Below are 20,511 nucleotides of genomic sequence, written 5' to 3' on the forward strand. Positions count from 1 at the left end.
TGTATGGGAGCATTATGCTAGTTTGCAGCCATGACATGAATCAATCACGCTGGAATGAAATATATATTTCCGATAAGAAGACCCTTTTCCTTTCATCTTCAAACTCTGTTATGATGCTCATCTCCTTACTTTTGCCAAGTCGAATCTCATCTCCTTCTTTTTGGCCAATTGCAATGAAGCTACCCCAAGAAAAAGGTAGCTGATACCAACCGAGACTCCGTACATGCTCATCTAAAACGCCACCAAATAACAAAACTCGACATGTCTGTCGAATACCCAGAATACGCCCCAAATAAACAGCCCCCCCTTATGGCGCTTCTCTGCATTTGAAATCCAATCCAGGGCTCAATTTTGTCCCCCACCCCGTCTACCCATCTATAGCCATCATCCCCCCATTCGTGTGCCCATTCCCATTCGCCTCCACCCCATCAGTCACAGGAGCCGCAGCGGCTTGTGGCCGGCTCTGGCACCCAGGGCAATTGTGAACCACCATGTGCGCAAAGACGTCGCAGTCGATGCAGAAGTGGCTGTCGCACACCTGACACTTGTAGCGCCCGCTTTCGCTCACGCCCTTTGCCGGTGCCTTTGCGGGCGCTTCGTCTTTGCCCTTTTCCTTGTTCGCCTTGGGAGGCGGGGGTTCGGGAAAGGGACTTTGGCAGGAGAAGCAGGCTGATGATCGTGCGGCTTCGGACCAGGGCACTTCGACCCAGTTCCGCAGGGGAAACAGGTGGTGATATGAGCGGGCGAGATGCGTGGAAAGGATGAGCGTCAGTCCGCAAGCGGGACACTCCGAAGGCAGCCTGCACACCTTGACGCCGCAGCGGGTGCATAGGTATCCCTCTCGGCAAGGCTGGCTATGGCAAGCACAGTAGCTGGTCGTCCCCCCGGGGGCAAGCGTCCGTGACGGGAAGCCCATCATCAGGAGGCTCGACGTGCTCTGCTCCTTTGTCCGATTCACCGGGGGGGTCGTCAGCGCCAGGAAGAGCTCCTTGAAGTGTGTCTCGTCCATGGCGACATTGTACTGCGAGTCGTCTCCCACGTTCGTCCGAGAGCACAGCTCTGCGCAAATGGCCACCTGGGCGGACAGGCCAACCACAGACACCCGTATTCGCTCGGCGACGAGATTGTTGATTGTGTCGTGGATGTCGCCGGGGTCGCTCGACAGCAGGGCGCCGTAGATGATGAGCACCTCTCGCGTGCCATGTGAAGGAGCGTGGCTGTGTGAAAACAACAATTAGCTCTGGGCACACACCTCGAAATCGACATCAACTGGCAAAAATCAATGGACCGGCAAATACTCACAACAACGCCCCCCGACACATCTCCAGCGCATTCTGCAAGCTCGGGTTCCCCGACGGATCCTGCCCCTCGTACTCCCGCAGCCTCTCGAGGTGTTCCGCCGGGTTGCCGCCCATGTCGCTCACCCGCAGCGCCACGCCGTCCCTCATGCCCACAATCGCCAGCTGCGAGATGGGGTTCTGCTCAAAGTACTCCCGCACAAACGCCGCCGCGTAGCTCAGCGCCAGCCGGTACCGCGTCGGCAGCAGGTCCTTCTCCGCCATGGCGAACGACATGTCCAGCACCAGCACCAGGTGCCGGATGATGCCCCTCTGCAGCGGCGTCGTGTCGCGCAGCAGCCGCCGTCGTCTCTCGGCCTCGTAGCCCGCCAGGTTGAGCATCCCGTCGCTCTCCTCGGGGAGGTCCGTCTCCCACGTGCGCCGCGACTGCTCCCATGCCTTGGAGCCGCCGTTGCGGTCGCGCTTCTTCCGGGGCGGCTTGGGGCCCTTGGGGCGCGCCGCGCTCGGGTCGCCGTCCGTCACGGTGTGGTCCATGATGTCGTCGTCGGACATGTCGTCGGCGACGAACTCGCCATCGGAGTCGGCCATGATGGAACTGGGTGGTTCGAGAAAGTGTACAGTAAATGAAATTATGCCAAGGAGCGTAAAATTTCAATTGAGAGAGGAGGAAGAGGGGCAAGAAGAGTAAAAGAACGTTGTGCGGTTGGAAGAGAGGAAGAGATGACGTGCAGTTGGAGAGGTTAAAGTCACGAATCGATAAGGCTGCTGAAGGACGCAAACTTACAGCCTTGTTAAGTGCTCGAGGCTCCCCACTACAGCACTGGCCTATCAGACTCATGCGAAATGTGCCAAATCGGTACAGCTTCATCTCCTCCCAATGGGACAAGCTTGGTTGGCTTTACATAACTCAACTCAACCACCACAATTCAATCGACTGGTTCGTTTTCAATCAACAGCAAATATCACTCTCTTCCTCCGGGGTATACTAAAAGTCATATCTAAACCACTATACATGCTGTCGGGCCGTGAGCCCGCTCGCGTGTAACCTAGAAACCGGGAACGTTGCCCATGTTTTTCTCCCACATTCTTTTCTCCAACTCTCGAGGTGCCTCCAACCAAAGCGACACCAGTACGCAAAACATTATTACTAAAGAGGCCCAAACACCTCGCTGACAGAGGGCTGAACAAAGAAGAGAACAAGAAAAATAGAGCAACTTTAGCTCCAACATGATGCGGCTGGTCGCTTCCTCCACTCGCCTCGAAAAGGGAGATCCGCCACTGCTGGCTTATCGCATCCAGTTTCATATGTGCTGCGTGAGCGCGTCGTTCGACTCGTCATGGAAGTCGTCGGAAAATAAAAAACGTATATATAAGAGAAGAGGTGAAACCGCCAATGCTGCCGCCTGAACGCCGAGTTTCGAACCCAAAAAAGGAAATGTCAAAAAAATGTCTTAGTTGTATGGCTGAGAGTTGTACGGTTGCGTGTTGTAAGATTGAGAAGTGTACGACTGAGAGGCGTAGCCTGGGCCGGCGTAGGCTTGGCTGGAATATCCCGTATTGGCATATCCCGCAGTGGCCGTGGAATAGCCTGGCGAGGTGTAGGTCTCCGTGGCGGGCATCGGCCAGTCATCCTCGGTGATGCTGGACCAGAACACCCAGACCATGCCGACGGCCAGAAGGGTGAATAGCGTCTCGAAGAGGGCGCCGTCGATCTTGCCGTTGGTCCCATCACAGATGTACTTGCTGATGACGTAGTTGAAGACCTGGCCAGCGGCAAAAAGGAAGGCCGCGGCGGCCAAGTAAATCATGGGACGAAGCTCGCCCAGGATTCGAAGAACAAGAACAGTCTCGAGGACGAAGAAGGCGACGATGAAGATCAGGGGGACCAGCTGGTACAGCACGTAGAGGGCGATGTTGCGGTTCGGGAGTTGGTAGCTGCTATCCCAGAATCCGGTCCAGCTGAATCCTGTGTCGAGCGCAATGTAGCCTGTGCCAACAAAGAGGGCGCCTGCAGATATCAGAAGCAGCGCCAGGGATAAGGGGGTTCCGTCGTCAAGTAGCTGATACCCAACAACAGCATTGAGCATAAGAATCCAAGTAGATGCGATAATCAAGCCAATGTGAATGGCGCTGAAAGCCTAGAGTTGGAACGTCAGTAAACCGTCAACAAGCGCATGAAAAGTCAAGATCAAGGGATGGCTGGTAAACATACTACTCGCACAGTCTTTCCAAGAGGAATCTCGCCAACTGAAAAGATCTCGCAGATGCTGACTAGGATGTAACTGAGGAGGAATAGTTGGATCTCACTGTCGCGCCGTCAGCTCTTGTCATCCCATCTGTGTGAAGCAATGGTGGTAGCACATACCGACGGCCGACGGCGGCCTTTTTCTTGTCCGACTTGATGATGAGGAACGACGCCATGGCAATGCCGAGGCCACATAAGATAATCGTTCCAAGATTACCCAGATGCCGGCCGCCGCTGAGGGGGATTCCTGTGAGCGTACATCCTCCCCAGGGGCCGGTCTGGTTTTTGAATTGTTGGGATAGCAACTGCAGCGGGCGAATGGTCAGCTTTGCAAACAATCATTGTTTGGACCCTGTTTCTCTCTCTTTTGCTCATCTTGTCCTTCCCTTCCCCGATCTTGTCTCTTGATTCAACAGTCACTTACGTTGCAGATCGGCAAGGTCGAATCCTTGCAAAAGTCCTGTTTGCAAGCTTGGTCAGCGACATGAACAAACAACAAACGCAGAAGCGATGCGACGCGGAGATCGGACGAGGGCGTACGTCAAAGTTGCCAAAGGCTGTGGACCCCATTGTGATTGCGGATGCTTTGGCAGTTCTGTCAGCACGCGAGCAGCATCCGGCGATGCAATCACAATCGGGAGTGGGCGAATGGACGGGTCGGCAGCAGCGCAGTCAGGACGATGGATGATGGAGCGATGTCGACGATTGACGGTCGGGGGTGCAGCAGTTCGGCGTCTGGTTGCAGGTGGCGCCAAGGGAGCTGCAGAGGCTGGTCGGGGACTGCGTGGTAGGGCCGAGATGCGAAACGAGGCTCGAGCCCTTGCTGCTTCTCCTCGTCTCGTTTCCTTCGTTTCCCTTTCTTTTTTCCTCGCCGCTAATGGGGGGTCCGTTTCTATCGGATCGAGGACTGGAGGCGACGCGAGGCTGCGAGTGCTGCTGCTTATATCGACGTGATTCGCGCGCTGCCTCTGGCGGCTCTGGCTGCGACAGCAACGGGACGAAGGACGAGTGCTCGACAGGCAGCTCAGAGGGAACCAAGGAGCCCGTTTGTCAGTTGAGCTGTATGCGCGGTGTCGCGACCCGGCTGCGGATAGTTCGTCTCCAATGCGTCGCCCCGTCTGTGCCTGAGGTTTGGGCCGTGGTTTGGGCCAGGCCAGACGCTCCAATCTGATGAGAGGCGAGGCCGAGTCTCGCTTCCAAGGTGGGCTTGCCGGTATGATTCTGGCTGTGGAGGAGGAGGAGTGCAGAGCACAGAGACCGGCAGAGAACGTTCGAGTCCTGAGAAGCAAGGGAGAGAACTGCTGGCGGTCCGAAGGGGAAAAAACGGGGGTGTTCGACGCACCTACAGCAACTGAGGGAGCTTTCTCTGCCGGGGGGGTGCAGCGCCTGGCGATACGGATTCTGATACATGGAGGTACTGGTGATGAAGGGAGTACCGCGGGCCAGCACCGGCAATGCGTGGGCTGCGCGTGTACATGCCAGTGCCCCGGTGACTCCCGTCGAGGTACTCCCTGCATTTTCCACGGCCTCAGCATCGAACGAGGAACCTTTTGGAGTCGCCAAGTCTGGCCCATGGCAGCAGGCCCCCATCGCGAGTGGTTGGGCCGTGCCGCTAGACAACTGACCGAAGCAACCATCAGGATCCATGGCCGAGGAGCTCTCCAGGCCTGTTCCTCGCTGTTCCTCGCCCTAGCCGCGCTCCGTCAAGCCCCCGTCAAGCCCCCGGGCCTAGCCAACTGGGCCCCAGCACTCACAGCGGCCTGGCGCTGAGCTCTAGCACTCTCTAGCGGCAGCCTGGCACGCCCGACCACGACGTCGAGGGCCCAACTGGGCAGCTAAAGCAGGAACGGGCTTGCTGAGTGGACGGGGTGGAGTCTCGGCTGATTCCACGCTAGGGATAGACGCAGCTTGATTGGCTGGTAATCCTTGCTTAGACAGGGGCATACCCTTGTTTATATCTGGCAAGAGCTGGTCCATGGCTGAATGGCTGAGACAGACGCAAACGGAGAAACAATCGGTTTCTGGAGAGGTGAGTGCGACCTCATGCGTATCACGTTATTCGAGAGTACAAACTTACAGTAGGGGTCGACAAGCCTTGAGCTGGAATATGAATGTCTGAGACTGATGGATGGCTGATGACAAGGTGCAGTCGGTCATACCTAGGTACCTATCATTCGCTGTAATATCCCGATTGACACGATGGAAGCACAGCACTGTACAAGGCAGCCTGGTGCATCAGTTGCAATTTGCCGTCCCGGCCACTAAAAGCTCCAGTTCGTCACTAGAATCTGCGCTAAAGACATCCATCGACGACGGCCTCTCAAAGTCTCTCGAATTGACGTTCACCACTCGTACTTTGAGTTGCTGCCATTCTGTAGATTCCCACCGGTTACATGTAGTACCCTCGTATGGCTGATAGCGCACACCAGCCAATCGACTTGTCCCTCAGACATCACCGACATACATTAGTTGATTTAGTAGACCACCACACACAACGCATGTGAGGTGGTTGATGTATGTAAGGATACGTGGCGCTGCATATCGACGTGTGGCTTCGTAAAAACCGATGCCCGTCTGGAGCTCCAGCTGTGGCCGTCGCTTAAGCCGCCACGCATGGCATCTTGCAGGTGATCATCATGCAGCTTGACGCCCATTTCTGCGTCTCTTTTTCCTTTTCTCTTCCTTTCTTCCTTCTTCTGCCCGTCCGTTCCTTCACGATACCGTTGTTCACCACCCGTAAGCGAACCAATGAGAACTTCCACACAGCAGCATCTCGACAAACAGACAAAATCTTTCCGTACTGTAATTCGGGACTCCGTGCGTGACAATCCCGGCTTGCTCCCAGCATGACCCAAGCAACCGAGCAAGGCCCAAAGCACGGGGCATGTTCATGCATGCACTCGTACGAGTACGGAGCACGACCGGGCCTTGGGCTCCTCGCGCTCTCCACAGCAGCTCATGCGTCAGACAACGAACATCGCAAATCGCGGCTCTGCAAAGCTGCGTCAGGCTCCAAATATGGCATTTCCATTTGCGTTCATCAGTCCTCGCTTCGAGTATTCTTCCATTCAAATTCCTAGATATGTATGTCTCGTAAGTCAAGCTGCCAATATCTCAATCAGACGCTCGATTTCATTGTCATGAAAAGTATTGTCTTGAAGGAAATTTGGTTTGATTACTGTGCCACCCACCAACCGCGGCTCAAACGACACTCCGTCCGATGGGATCCCGTCCACGGCTTGTTAGTGTGAAGCGGGTGTCACGATTAAATTACTTCTTCCGCAGTCCTGGCGGGTCTCTTCCTGCGGTTGGACAGCTTTGTTTTGCATGTTTTTCAAGGTTTCTTCTTCACTCATTCTCTCCCCTAAATTGCATCTTCACTCCCCTGCTGTGCTGCTCGATCAACGAAACGGCAACCTGGGATCGTCGCAATAATGGCCTATGGTGTTCTTACGTATTGTGTCCAGTCCCGTCCCATGTCAATCCGGAACAAACCGGTGTAGCGCTGATGATGTTTCCCACTGACGGAGTGCTTTTGATGTCCGAGATTCTCAGCGAGGCAAAGTAGATGATGCTGCCTCATTCTTGGCTTACACAGCTTGAATCGAACATGAGCGCAAGAAGTATTTCACCCAGAAAAAAAGTGAATGCAGGCAAAAAATCTCTCCCGCCGGGAATTGAACCCGGGTCTCAAGCGTGACAAGCTTGCATACTGACCACTATACTACGGAAGATGTTCCAGGCGTTGGGCGCCTGTTGTAGCGGATCACGTGCTTGGAGTAGATTTATTTCGCATTATGAGACCCAAGCTCAGCGTCACTCCTCTCTACAAGGTACGACTACAACCCGTCTCTGCCGTGCTAAAGCTCCATATATGAAAGGACAGAAATCCGATTAATCGTTTAGATACGTCGATTGTCTACGTCTATCAATTTTATATTATTTCCCTCTAGACCCATATAAATCAAGAACAATATTACAAAATAATCTTGCTATCCTCATGAGAAAACTTCCTAACCGCTGCCCAACCAGCAATATTCATGCTCCTCCAGGGTAGCCGCTTTGACGACCAAAACCAGCTTCCGTTTGAAGGTCACAGCAAGTTACCTGTATTTCAAGCCTTTGAATGGGCGTGTTGCAATGTACCACGTAATGTGCAGCACTCTGGTTGGGTCGTGTGCAATCATGCGTGCAACAAACCAGGGAGGTATGACCCAATCAGTGATACCTCCGTGATCTATGAAGGTAGGAAGGCTGGAGCAAATCAGCTCCCAACTAGAATTCAGCCTCGGAGAGGCTGTATCTCGACGCATCCATTCGACATGCCGTCGAGATCAATGCCGGCTCAATAACTTCGAGACAACATCTTTTGCTTTATGGTATAGCGGAGTAGACACTCGAGAAGAATGTCAGGCTTTTTGAAGACGCTGAAGGGAAAGTGGTCGAGCACAGACTCGAACAAGGACAACAAAGTACATGTGTCTCTTCAGCCTGATCCCGCAACTGTGCGCAATGGATCACCGACTTCCCCCAACCCGCCGACGAGAATTGAACCCGTCATCGAACCGCAGACGCTTCGAGGAAGGCTATAGAACAAAGCATACAAGCTGCTGAAATCGAGCGACGCCGAGCTCGTCGCCTCATACGAGCAAATTCTCTCCCGGGAACTCCTTCGCGGTCAACCTGATTGAGACACGCATACTCAATCTGTATCAAAAGCTACATGTACTTATCTATCAAATGAAGATCGTTTGCCGATATGACCGCCAACAACGACCAACTCTCTGGAGAGATGCGATCAGAGCTGATGACTGGGCTGGCCAACTGGACGATATCCCGACTGCCGAAGCGACTGTTCATGAATATTTGAGAGTATTCAATGCGTTGGAGGTCCAAAGATAATGACTTCATTGCCTGGCAAGCTGCGTAGGAAACCCAGTTGCTGTGGATCAAAGACAACCCCGGCAAAGAGAAGACGATGCTTTTCTGCGGCATCATCGGAGAACTGCAAAACCGCGGTATTGAGCCCTGCTATTTCTTCTGCCAGGCGACTAACCCGCGATTGAACAGTGGCACAGCTGTCCTACTGGGCCTCGTATACTTGTTGATGGTTACAAATCGACAACTGCTCTCACTTATCTAGGGGATGTATGATCAAGCCGGTACTGCCTTATTCCAGGACGCCAATTCCTGGGTCGTCTCCTCTCAACTGTTCACCGAGCTCTTAGAGTATCCTAGCCTGGAGGGCCGAGGTCTCATGATTGACGCGCTCGATGAATGCCAGACAGACTTGGAGCGGCTTCTTGATTTGACTATAGGGGAATCTGCGAATTACCATGCGAAGTGGGTGTGTCAAGCACAAACTGGACCGCGAGCGAAGTAAGACTGGGGGCAGTTTCACAGAAGATCCGGTCCTCTCTTGAGCTTCACGACAAGTCAGTGGCCGAAGCTGTCAGCCTCTATATCTACCACAAAGCGGCACAATTAGAAGTGCAAAAGGACTGGATGTGGAAACGGAACAAAAGGTTTGAAGTTACTTGACCGATAATGCCAGAGGAACATTCCTCGGTGTGAATTTAGTCTGCAAAGAGCTGTTGAAAATGGGAGTGCGCAAACGACATCTATCAAGAAGATGGCCGAGTTTCCATTTGACCTTGAACACCTTTACGGAAGTATGATGCAGCAAATCCGCGAATCCGAGGACTCCGTGCTATGCGAGAACATTCTAAGACTGGTTGCTGTCGTCTACAGGCCGGTCACATTGGCCGAACTGGCATCTCTCTTGGAGCTCGAGGAGGGCATCAGCGGCGAAGACCTCAAGGAAGTAATATGGATCTTTCCTGGTTGTGAAAGACGACGTGGTGCGGTTTATCCATATATCGGCCCAGGACTTCTTGCTCAAAGACAAGGCTTTCATTTCTAAAATCAGAAGCCAACACAATAGCCTCTTTTCCACATTGGACATCTTGACAGGAACTCTGCGACGCGACGTGTACAATCTCCGATACCGTGGTGGCCTCATCAAAGAGCATACCCCGAGTCACGATCAAGCTGTACTGAAGCACGCGAATTACTCTTGCATCTATTTGGGTGGACCATCTCAGAGCCGTCATGTCGTCGCTGCCCCCGGATTACCGGCCTTGGACGATATCATCGCACGATGGATCTGTAGGGACCCGTCCCAGGGGCGATGGCCAGGCACTCTTTCCCGGTTTGCCGTGGACGATCTGGAGGCCTTGTTAGCTTGAAGTGTCTTTACAATGTCAATGCGGGCTGTTCAATGACTTGTACTGTGTCATCTGCTATCAGAATCTCTGAGTTGAACAGACGAATCGGCCGCCCCGAGTTCAGCTTACGGAGCTGACAGGGACTGAATCGTAAGTTTCGACATTTCAAACACGGATCACATCGAGCTCGAGGCTGAGCGTCACTACGGTTACAAGAGTCTGGCCGGATTTATTGTGATAATTTAGTATGGGAGTCTACAATACATACCTATGGATTGTGGGTTGGGTTGCACACAAGGTAGTTAACTGAGAGTGGCTTCATTGCTGGCTGCATGTTTGGATAATGTTATCGTTAACCATCTTCGGATATTTAAGCTTAACCGGACTACAGGCGAATAGATTATGTTATTATTCGTATCACCAGCAAGTGGTAATTATCACAGCACTCTTGGCTGTCTAATTTCAACGGCTAGATATTTCATTAGCAAATAGGTTCCATTATCCGACGCTTGCAGAGGTTGAGAACCAGCCGAGGGTCGCACAAAGGATCTGCACACGAGCTTGGCTAATGAGCATGTCGTCTGACATGGGCGTCCCACCAGCTGAGATGGATTGGAAATTCCACGTGAGGCGACGGGGATGGAAAGGTGCTTGGCGTGTTGATGATCGACTGGGGTCTTTGTTGCATGTGGGAGGACAAGGAGGAGCTTGATGTTGGCGCTGGTGGTGTGGTGATTTGTATGTGACTGGTTAGATGTGAGTGTAAGTCGAGAGGATGAATTGCTTCGCTTGATGGACTCTCATCAGACTCTTCAACAGAATTTACATCACGACTTATGTCATGGCTTATATTGCGGACGGCACTCCAGTCGACTGGGACCAGTTTCGGTGGTTTTAGGACAGTGCCTTCAATAGTTACTGGCTTTTGGATTTGCCATCGACGGGCCTTGGAGGAGAACCCCGTAATGGCCCGTCGTTAGATCAGCCTTCCGTATAGTTCAAAACCCCAATTGATATCCGTCACAAAAAACGACCAGGTCTCTAATAGTATTCGCGCTGCTGAGTGTGCCGAGCCTCTGCTTGGCTACAGGTGAGCCACAACCACATCATCAATGACCTCGAACTCCGAGACTGACATACATAGGATTCAGATGAAAATAGTTGCAGAGCCCCGACTGATCCCATTGCCCGTTTCTCAAGCCATCCGTCTCAAGCTGCCAACAGGTGTTGCCGCCGCATTCCGGCTCCTCCAATCGAGCTTCGACCGAACCCCTCATGATGCAACAGCTATCAACTCAACGCAACATGGCAGAAGCGCCACATCTATCTTGACGATATAAATAACAGAATCAAATGCCAAAAGGAACAAAAAAAAACATACAACAGCCGGTGTTCGCCAGTGGTCACCCACCTGACTACTAATCTGCCTCTCATTGGCTTGACTCTGGGAGAGCAGACGGGATCCCGTATTCTCCAATGGATATGGTCGTATGTGCTTGCTGGCAGCGATACTCTGCCTCATGTACGTACCTAGAGAGTCGATACGTCCACCTACCTAACCGACCTTGAGACATGTAGGTAGGTAGGATCTCCTTTGTCACGGAGCTGGCTGGTTCTTTTGGAATCATTTCGCCGCAGACTGGGTCTGGTCATGATGCTCTTGTCAAGCATGCTGGGCGAGGGAGCCGGAGAGTCGAAGGTGGCCGTTCTAAGAAGATATGGAATGAACATTCCCTTGGTGTTTCGGGATATATCCAAGGTCACAATCGGCGGCCCATGGTTAAGGAATAGACAGCGATTGGACCAGGTATTCGGCACCGACGTCTATGCGTCTATGTTTCCTGACGGGAGCCGCGGCGGCAACGTCGTCTTCACCCGCATGGACCGTCGCCTCGAAGCGCAACCCCAGAGCACTCGCATACGGAGCATCGTCACGATGGCTCGCGTGCTAGCTCCAGCAGCTCCCCGAGGATGGAATTTGGGTGAATGCTGTGGCTCCCGGATTCACCCTGTACGCTGTTCTTGGCAGCTGGTGGCTTCACATTGGAGTCGGCGAGGCAGATCTCGGAGGGTGGCTTTTGGAAATGACCTGCGCAGCCGGCGGAATTGGCGCCGCTGTATGTGTGCGAGCGTCGTCGATGCGTCGCCTTTGCACGTCAGTGGGGGAGATTTATGGACACAGCGGAGCTTTGCTGGGGGTTTTAGGCTTAATGCCTGGCAACATTCATCCAAGTTGGGGTATGTTTATCATCTGTGAATTGGCGAGCAGGGTCCGCAATAGCAGCGTGAACTGAGGCATTCAGTGAGGTTCAAGGTGGTGTGTTAATATGTGTGCATGTGGTGATCCTTCTACGGGCAGTTGGAGGGCAGGCGGTGTATTACCCAAAGACCGTCCTGATGGGTAGCACAGATGAATCTGTGTTATCAAAAGAGTTGATGGAAAATTTTACCGAATAATGTACTTGTTCCGTCTTGATTTCCGTCTGTTTCAGCTGGGCTTACGTGTAGACCGAGGGCTTCAGGTTCATTTCATGTGAGGCGCGGGCATTTGTTTGATGGATGGGATCCCCTGAGAGGCGCGTTATCGGGGCGGATCTGGCGGGCGAGAGCGCTGTAGATTTGGGGAACCGGACGCCAATCGTCATCTCCCTGAGCGCCGACCTTCGTTGCACTCAACTTCAACTCAAACCACTTTTCTTCTCTTCTCTCCTTTCTTCTGCCACAACTCTAGACGGCCAAATTCCTAATTATCCCCTTCAATTGGACGCCTTTCAACTGTTATCTCGTTCGCATCTCTCACGCCTCAATCAACCCCTATTCGGCGGGAACATCAGGATCAGCGCGCCACACACAGCCGCCACTTGGCAGTTTGCGGCCAGTCTTATTCCCTCCTCCTCAACCTGAACCATCTCCACCTTTCTGCTGCCTTCGTCCTTTGTCTCTCTCCGTCTCTCGTCCTTCCTTGTCTCTCGTTTTCTCCCGCTTCTCCAGAATCTCAACCGCATATCTCGGCTGAAGGAAAAGGGAACAACAAGGCAAGAATCAGCTCTACCCCAGCTCCGCCGTTCCCCAATCAAGGCAACCGATCTCATCCCCCTCCCCCTCAAGAAGCGCCTCCATCGTGCATCTGTCGCCAAAACTCCACCCGCACCGTCACCTCTAACCACTCTAACCACTGCAGCCGCCCTAAAAACGGCCCGCCGGTGACGTATCGTGAGGCTCGTGGCCCTCGCATTCTGGGTCATCTGCAAGTCCAGCCTCGAGCCCATCGCCGCACTGCCGGCCCGGAGCGGTACATGCACGGGACATTGTCGCGCCTCGTGTTTATGCGCCTGTCATCGCCCGTCATCCGCCCTGTTTCTGTGTGTTTCTTCCAGTCTCGGCGGTGCCCAGCTCGTACCGTGCGTGTACCTTAGCCGACCGCCAAGGTTGTCTGTCTGTCTCACGCCGCTTGACCACAGACATCAAACCGCCGTCTGTCCGTCGCTGATTGACGCCCATCCGCCCTCTCTTTGTCACCCGACCCCATCGGCAAGTATCGAGTACGGAGCAGCTGCGCCGAGACGACAACGGGAGCCTCGCTCTTTAATTGCTCCTGTCTCTCCCTCTCCTCGTGTCTTGTCTCTCTCTGCCTTGAAGCCTGCAGACGGGTGCTGCTGCTGATCAGCCCCCAAAACCACCCAACATTCCTCCTCCAACCTCGACCCGGCTCCCTTCCAACATCCCCCTTCGCACCCTCCCTTCGCGCGCCGACGGCGACAGGGACCGAGACGACTTTGACTCGCAGTCGGCATCCCTCCTCTCCGCCAGGGGATACGGCGCCCCTCACCAACGCCCGTCGTCCGAGTCCGAGACATCGTCCTGGACCGACACGGGCGACATTGGCGATCAGTACGCCGACGACAACGACCCGGTCCGCATCCAGCTGCCCGCCGACATTGAGGACGAGCTGCTCGCCAGCGTCCAGCGCCGCCAGTCGAAGCCACTGTCCAAGCACCACAAGAAGGTCCGCATCCACGACCCGTCGCCGCACCGCCGCGCCCACTCGCTCTCGCCGTCGCCCTTTGTCGATAAAGAGGCGATAGAGATACCCGACGCTCGTCCTCGACCACCGACTCGAACGGAGCGCTGCATCGGTTCCATCATGGCGGGCTCTTCGGGCTCCATCCACGGCCTTACCGGCAAGGCCTTGCTGTACGATACCTACCTTTCCGTTTTCCTGTGAAATCGGCCGTGTACGGCTGTTCCGGGGAGACTTTGATCATCTTGCTAACGGGTTTGCGATAGGTACTTTACAAGCATATTCGTTTCTTTGGGAGTCTTTCTCTTCGGATATGATCAAGGCGTCATGTCGGGCATCATCACGTAGGCTTCCGTCCCTCCCCTATCTCGCAACAGCAGGCAAAACGATGCTGATGAAGATCATTCTCCCAGGGGCCCGTACTTTATCGACTACTTCAACCACCCCTCGAAAGCCGAGGTCGGGACAATGGTTGCCATTCTCGAAATCGGTGCCTTCATCTCGTCTCTCATCGTTGGCCGCGTCGGCGACATCATCGGCCGTCGGCGTACAATCTTGTACGGCTCCTGCATCTTCTTCGTAGGAGGAGCACTGCAGACGCTGGCAACGTCCATGGCGATGATGATGCTGGGACGAATCATTGCCGGCTTCGGCGTCGGCATGCTTTCCACCATTGTGCCTGTCTATCAGTCCGAAATCTCACCACCCCACAACCGTGGCAAGCTTGCCTGTATCGAGTTTTCCGGCAACATTATCGGCTATACGACGTCCGTCTGGGTCGACTATGGCTGCGGATACATTGAGAGCAACCTGTCATGGCGCATTCCGCTTATGATGCAATGTATCATGGGCGCCCTTCTAGCACTGGGAAGCTTGATCATCGTGGAGTCGCCCAGGTAAAACTACTACCACACTGCTGTGCCAGCTGTTGGATGCTAACTGCTATTCTAGATGGCTCCTGGACAATGATCACGACGAGGAGGGCATGGTTGTCATTGCGAATCTCTACGGTGGCGGAGATATTCACAACGCCAAGGCCCGCGATGAGTACCGCGAGATCAAGATGGGCGTTCTCCTCCAGCGCCAGGAGGGCGAGCGATCGTACTCTGAAATGTTCCGACGATATCGCACACGAGTCTTCATCGCAATGTCTGCCCAGGCCCTTGCGCAGCTCAACGGCATCAACGTCATCTCCTACTACGCCCCCTATGTGTTCGAATCCGCCGGCTGGGTTGGCCATGATGCCGTCCTCATGACTGGGTTCAACGGCATCACGTATTTCCTCTCCACCATTCCGCCGTGGTATCTCGTTGATCGATGGGGCCGACGAATGATTCTCCTCACCGGAGCCATCTTCATGGCCGTCTCCCTGTCTCTGATTTCCTACTTCCTCTACCTCGACGTCAAGTGGACGCCTAGGATGGTGGTTCTGTTCGTCATGATCTACAATGCTGCCTTTGGCTACTCATGGGGACCCATTCCCTGGCTCTACCCTCCCGAAATCTTGCCTCTCAGCATCCGCTCCAAGGGTGCCAGTCTGTCGACTGCTACCAATTGGGCTGCCAACTGGCTCGTGGGTGAAATGACGCCGATTCTGCAGGAGTGGATTAAGTGGCGCCTGTATCTCGTCCACGCATTTTTCTGCGTTGCTAGTTTCGTCATCGGTAAGTTGCCAGCGTTGACGGCTCTCCCACAGGCTCTCTTCAACCAGTCTGAGACACTGCTGACCCGGCCCATTTAGTGTACTTTGTTTACCCCGAGACTTGCGGAGTGCGTCTCGAGGACATGGACTCCATCTTCGGCGATGCCAGCACAGCAGCCACCCCGTCCATCCATGCAGAAACCGGGTCACTCATCCGGGGTGGCTCGCCCATGGGATCCGGGCGTACGCCGTTCCGCTCAACGACGCCCATCCCCAGCCTCACTCTCGACCCCCCTGATGCCAGTGATAACAAGGCTGCCCAGGTTGGTGGTGACGACCGAAGCATCAGCGGATGGCTATCTAGGGTTGTCAACCGTGGCGGCTCCGGCAGTCCAAGCAGTGGGCAAGGGCGATACACTCCTCTCGGTCAGGATGACGAGGGTCGTAATGACAACTGAACAAGGTTGTCATGTTCATTTTCTGGGGTACCCATATAGATTTGCTCTTTTCGTTTGGTTTTGTTTTTTTCAGAGCGCTTAGACTGCGGAGCGATGCAAAAATGGCTTGATCTCGCTCCAATGGGTACACAATCGGCCTAGACTACTAGTTTTCAGCATAGGAGATGACTATGGGTATATAAGCGGGATGGGAATCGCTCGGAGTCTTATCATCCGTGTTAAGAAAGAGGAGGTGTGAATAGCTGTTACAGTGGATAGAGGGAGAAATAGGTAGACCCTTGGGGGACACTCGGTCTAGCCGAGGAGGACTTGCAAAGTGTCTCGATGAGACAACCGCCTGAACCGCTTGTGGTGCGACGATGTACAGATTGATGATTGATGGGAGATAGTGGCAAGTATTGGGTAAAGAATCCAGTGAGGCTACTACTGAATGATCTTTCAAAACAGCGATATCCCTAGCGGCTGATGTATCAGATGATGCTCGAATATGGTGATGCAGAATGTTCTCCCGTGAAATTCTGCTCCGTGCGCAGCGCACCGAAATGGCACTGTGTAAAAGCTGGTAAACGACCGTGTTTGCCATCTACGCCACAAGGCTTATATGCTTCTTTATACACACTCTCACACTCTTTTTCATAACAAAAGGACTCAAGAAACAGAGGTCATGAAGATTCGTCTTCACAAAACCTCACAACAACTCCATACATCATGACACCAGCAACAACAGCAACAACAGCAGCAGCAAAAGCAGCCACCAACCTCGACGTCACGCACGCCTACCGACGCCTGTACCGCAGCCTCCTGCAGGCGGTGCGATACTCTGCCCCCGCGCGGTACGTGGTACGAGACCAGCTGCGGGCGGCCTTTCGGGAGCAGAAAGGGGCGGAAGCGGTGCTGGACGGAGAGGGCGTGAAGAGGACGGTATGGTTCCTGGAGGCGGCGGCGAGGGAGAGGGGGCTGGAGCATAAGATTCTCAAGAACCTCGTGAGGGTGAGGTTGGAATCGGGTTGGGGGGTGAGGACTTGGCGGAGGGCGTTGAACGAATCGAAGCAGAAGTGAGTTTTTTTGCACTTTTTCCTTTCCTCTCGTCTTTCTCTCTTGTCTGGTTCTGTGGAGTTTGGATTGGAGGAGAGGATATCTGTATCGTGTGGGTTATTTAGATGTGATGCTAATAGGATATAGGCCCGATATAAAACAGTTACAGCAGGAGGGCGTGACGCATTATAACATGACGGTTGCGATGCTGAATAAGAGCATGGGGCTTTGTCTACGGTGAGATGGATGAGATGGACGGGTCGAGATGATGGAGGTTGTATGGGATGATGATACCAGGTTGGTGCAGGATGAGGTTGCCATGGATGGGGGTTTTGAAGACACCGAATCAGAATGACAGGATTCAAAGAAGTCTTGGCGTTGTTGTCATATTTGATTCATATCAAGATAATGTTACAGAGCGGAATAGATCACGCGTGCCACTTCGCTGGCTAACCTCTATCAAACACATTCTCTCCCAGGTGAAACCTAGGTGGTGCAACTTCATGCTAATGCCAGCCCTCGCCCTCTCCTCTTCTAGACCACTTGCAGCTCCAATTCAATCTCCTTGTGTATAAGCTCATCCAGGCTCGAGTTGTCCCGCGCGTATATCCAGGTCCCCAGCGCCGTGCCCTCCTTATCGCCCTGGCCCTCGCTCGCAACGCAAAAGTCGTACCGCTTGGGCCCGGACAGGGGAGACGACAGCCAGATCTGCTTGTTCGGGGGCTGCTTGTTGATGACGTAGGTGCCCTTGCTGGCGACGTTGACGGTCATGACGCCGGACTGTTTTGTTGCATAGATGGGTCAGTTTAGCATTCAAGCAGTACACATTGGGAGGCAGGATCCGCAGAAGATGGGCGGAAAGACAACAAGGGAACTGACCGAGTACTCCACGTCAATCGGCGCGCCATTGTCCTGAAGCGTCTCAAACTTCTCGAGCAAGTCGTTCAGATACTCGTTCGCCAGGTCATTGTACTCTGCGTCGGAGAGCTCGGCCACGGCGAACTTGATCTCCGTCTCGGTGGGCGCCTTGTCCGGGTTCGAGGTGTCGGGCATGATGCCCTTGCGCAGGCTCGCGTGCGCCGAGAACTGGCGTCGCTGGGAGAGCGCCGAGGGAGAGATTGCGCGGGCGATGCTGGGGAGGAGGAGGCGGGTGCTTGCGGGAGAGGGCCTGGATGTGCGGAGGCTTCGGCTGAGGAGGTTGAGGGTGCGGGTTGGGATGGTTCGGGATGCCATTGTTGCTTTTGCTTTGCTTTGGTGGGGTTGAAGAGGATGAGTTCGTTGGACGGAGACGAGATTGATGATTTTGAATGATTTAGCAGTTGTGCATTCGAGGGCGAAAAGGCGTTGATGAGGTGCGAGGTGTGAACCGCTTCTGGATAGTCAATTGCAGGCTGGTGAGGTGGAGGATGTGAGGAGACGCAGACGGAGCTGAAGAAGCTGTGAGCTCCAGAAACGGCACGACCCCAATTGGAAGAGCCGAAAGAGTTCGTCATGGCATGTACCCCATACAAGGCGCTCGGCATGTGGCTTGCGACCGGGGACCTCGCGGGACCTTGATGGCCTATCATTTTCGGTGCAGTCACGAGTACAGGGGAGGTCCTGTTCGCTTAGTCACGAGCACTTGGCAACGTCACCGGGAGCTGTCGCCTTTATCGGCCCCACCAGCGCCAGACCTGCAACTGAGTCTCTTCCATCGACATCCCGCCAGACCGAGTCTCTGGGGATGACGAGACTCGCTTCGCGGCCATGATCAACGCATTCTTGGTCTTCAATGGCCAGGGCCAGCCTCGGCTGACCAAGTTTTACACCCAGCTGGTGAGTTGCGACGACTGCGACTTGACTTGCGTCTCAGAATACACAGGGCGGCTTTGCTGAAACCATTACCCGCCAAAAACAGGACACCAGCATCCAGCAGCGCCTGATATCCGAAATCTTCACCCTCGTGTCGAATCGCCCGGCAGGTTCCTGCAACTTCTTGCCTCTCCCACCACTGCTCGCCGCGTCCAGCACGTCGCACACTTCGACGGAAGAGCAGAGCGACGTGCCTTCGCTGGTGACGTACCGCCATTATGCGACGCTCTACTTCATCATCATCTCGACGACGACGGAGTCGCCGCTCGCGCTGATCGACTTGATTCAAGTATACGTTGAGGCGCTGGATAAGCTGTTTGAGAATGTCTGCGAGCTGGATCTCATCTTCAACTTCGAGACGTTGCATGCGACGCTATCGGAAATGATTATTGGGGGCGTTGTTATTGAGACGAGTCTTGATCGGATTGTTGCTGGCGTAAGGGCTCAAGGCACCGTTGCGAAACGGCCGGTGAATGAGGGGCGAAGCACGATTGGGTCGGGCATGGGCATTGGAGGAAACTTTGCTTGGACAGGACGGGTATGATTATGATATTGGACAAGAGATGGGTCGGATACAGCAATGATGGAATTCTTTTCTATCTTTCCTGTGGCCTAACGTGGGTATCACGCCAAAACGCCGTATATACAAAGAGCTATATTATACAAGTGGGAGGGCACTCATCAAATGCCTTATTTCGACTCTGGGGCTCGCGGCGACGGATTTACTTCTGGGGCATCCTTGCGGCGCTCGTATCGTTTCTCGGGATCGAGAACGCCAAAGAGATTCTGGGCGTGTTTCCGCAACTATAGCTTTCTTGTGAGCGCATTGAACTTTGGGTTCTGATACTCAGTCCGCGACGAACCTCTTCTGAAGGCTTATACTTCTGTCCCCACCACTCAAACTCGGAGTAGAACAGGAGCCATACCAGCGCAGCTATCGGCAGAGTCAGTTTCGATACTTCGCAACAGGCATCGTGCAAGGGTGTGTAACAGCGTAAGGAACTGACCTGCAATTGTGAGGAGCTGCGCATACTTGACGCCCTTGTCCCACCTCGGCGAATAGTTTGCGAGGGCGATGCGACGCTTGTACTTCTTCTCGAACCGGAGCTGCTGCTGGTGAGTCAACTCTTTGAAGTCGGGCGGCCACACTTTGCGAGCCTTGTAGGGGTTGTTTGCGACGGTCAAGGGCGCGCTTTTGGAGAGCTGTTCTTTTGCCGTCTGGGCTAATCGTCTGGCGAGCGTCGGTCTGAACATGTTGAGGGGAGGATTTGTCGAGGTTTGGCGAAGGCTCTTTGCAGGAAATATCGAGCTTCTGAAGGCGAGGAGGACGGATATCAGAGGAGGGACAATTAAAGCCAAAGGCGGAATGACGCTGTTGGAGCTAGCAAAGTTCAATTGATTGCATAAGGTAAGTACAGAGGCAACATGCCATGTGTCAGCCACGCTGCACCGCCACACTGCCCCGCGATGTAGCCTCGTACTTTTTCCACCCCTCCTCGTGCGCTTTTCGGCTCTGGAATTTTAAACCCCCGCCAAACTTTCATCTGCTCGCCGTGAGTCAAACCAGAGAAGAGACTCGAGACGGTCTTTTTCTCCTCTTGTGCAAGTTGAGTCAAAAAGGGAGCAGAGTCGCGGGACGGACGCATAAAGGAAGAGCCGATTTTCACGGGCTTTTTCTTTCTCTGGACCCCCAAGAAGTCTTTCAAGCCTCTTTTTTTCTTCCTGTCTCTTCTT

At 53.9% G+C, this 20,511-nt stretch overlaps 8 protein-coding genes across 8 annotated transcripts; 4 read left to right on the plus strand and 4 right to left on the minus strand.

Annotated features, from left to right (window-relative positions):
* Positions 1-367: 367 nt before the first annotated feature.
* CCMA1212_008733 (TFIIH basal transcription factor complex p47 subunit) lies at positions 368-1,886 on the minus strand (the record flags this gene model as incomplete). The annotated part of the gene is made up of 2 exons (XM_073705849.1): positions 368-1,217; positions 1,303-1,886. The coding sequence occupies 2 exons, from the start codon at positions 1,884-1,886 to the stop codon at positions 368-370; spliced, it is 1,434 nt and encodes a 477-aa protein (XP_073555572.1).
* Positions 1,887-2,749: 863 nt separating this feature from the next.
* On the minus strand, positions 2,750-5,060 carry CCMA1212_008734 (Chitin synthase export chaperone; the record flags this gene model as incomplete). The annotated part of the gene is made up of 9 exons (XM_073705850.1): positions 2,750-3,436; positions 3,511-3,604; positions 3,664-3,848; positions 3,968-4,003; positions 4,084-4,127; positions 4,254-4,520; positions 4,550-4,764; positions 4,886-4,944; positions 5,052-5,060. 9 exons carry the CDS (start codon positions 5,058-5,060, stop codon positions 2,750-2,752), a joined length of 1,596 nt encoding a protein of 531 aa, XP_073555577.1.
* A 3,223-nt stretch (positions 5,061-8,283) lies between these two features.
* CCMA1212_008736 (uncharacterized protein) lies at positions 8,284-9,791 on the plus strand (the record flags this gene model as incomplete). The annotated part of the gene is made up of 6 exons (XM_073705851.1): positions 8,284-8,415; positions 8,474-8,638; positions 8,687-8,890; positions 8,947-9,068; positions 9,124-9,367; positions 9,432-9,791. 6 exons carry the CDS (start codon positions 8,284-8,286, stop codon positions 9,789-9,791), a joined length of 1,227 nt encoding a protein of 408 aa, XP_073555575.1.
* A 3,305-nt stretch (positions 9,792-13,096) lies between these two features.
* Positions 13,097-15,891, plus strand: CCMA1212_008737 (High-affinity glucose transporter; the record flags this gene model as incomplete). Its single annotated transcript, XM_073705852.1, has 5 exons — positions 13,097-13,104; positions 13,410-13,964; positions 14,172-14,687; positions 14,743-15,455; positions 15,533-15,891. The coding sequence occupies 5 exons, from the start codon at positions 13,097-13,099 to the stop codon at positions 15,889-15,891; spliced, it is 2,151 nt and encodes a 716-aa protein (XP_073555576.1).
* Positions 15,892-16,599: 708 nt separating this feature from the next.
* Positions 16,600-17,167, plus strand: CCMA1212_008738 (uncharacterized protein; the record flags this gene model as incomplete). The annotated part of the gene is made up of 2 exons (XM_073705853.1): positions 16,600-16,946; positions 17,074-17,167. 2 exons carry the CDS (start codon positions 16,600-16,602, stop codon positions 17,165-17,167), a joined length of 441 nt encoding a protein of 146 aa, XP_073555578.1.
* Positions 17,168-17,460: 293 nt separating this feature from the next.
* Positions 17,461-18,175, minus strand: CCMA1212_008739 (Frataxin-like protein; the record flags this gene model as incomplete). The annotated part of the gene is made up of 2 exons (XM_073705854.1): positions 17,806-18,175; positions 17,461-17,706 (listed from the first exon to the last, which is right to left on the minus strand). The coding sequence occupies exons 1-2, from the start codon at positions 18,157-18,159 to the stop codon at positions 17,461-17,463; spliced, it is 600 nt and encodes a 199-aa protein (XP_073555579.1). The 5' UTR covers positions 18,160-18,175.
* A 497-nt stretch (positions 18,176-18,672) lies between these two features.
* CCMA1212_008740 (AP-3 complex subunit sigma) lies at positions 18,673-19,321 on the plus strand (the record flags this gene model as incomplete). The annotated part of the gene is made up of 2 exons (XM_073705855.1): positions 18,673-18,741; positions 18,779-19,321. 2 exons carry the CDS (start codon positions 18,673-18,675, stop codon positions 19,319-19,321), a joined length of 612 nt encoding a protein of 203 aa, XP_073555646.1.
* Positions 19,322-19,467: 146 nt separating this feature from the next.
* CCMA1212_008741 (uncharacterized protein) lies at positions 19,468-20,031 on the minus strand (the record flags this gene model as incomplete). The annotated part of the gene is made up of 3 exons (XM_073705856.1): positions 19,468-19,581; positions 19,641-19,711; positions 19,785-20,031. 3 exons carry the CDS (start codon positions 20,029-20,031, stop codon positions 19,468-19,470), a joined length of 432 nt encoding a protein of 143 aa, XP_073555645.1.
* Positions 20,032-20,511: the final 480 nt, after the last annotated feature.

This window comes from Trichoderma ghanense, assembly GCF_004382785.1.
Source record: "Trichoderma ghanense strain CCMA-1212 chromosome Unknown scaffold_13, whole genome shotgun sequence".
NCBI classification, from domain to species: domain Eukaryota; kingdom Fungi; phylum Ascomycota; class Sordariomycetes; order Hypocreales; family Hypocreaceae; genus Trichoderma; species Trichoderma ghanense.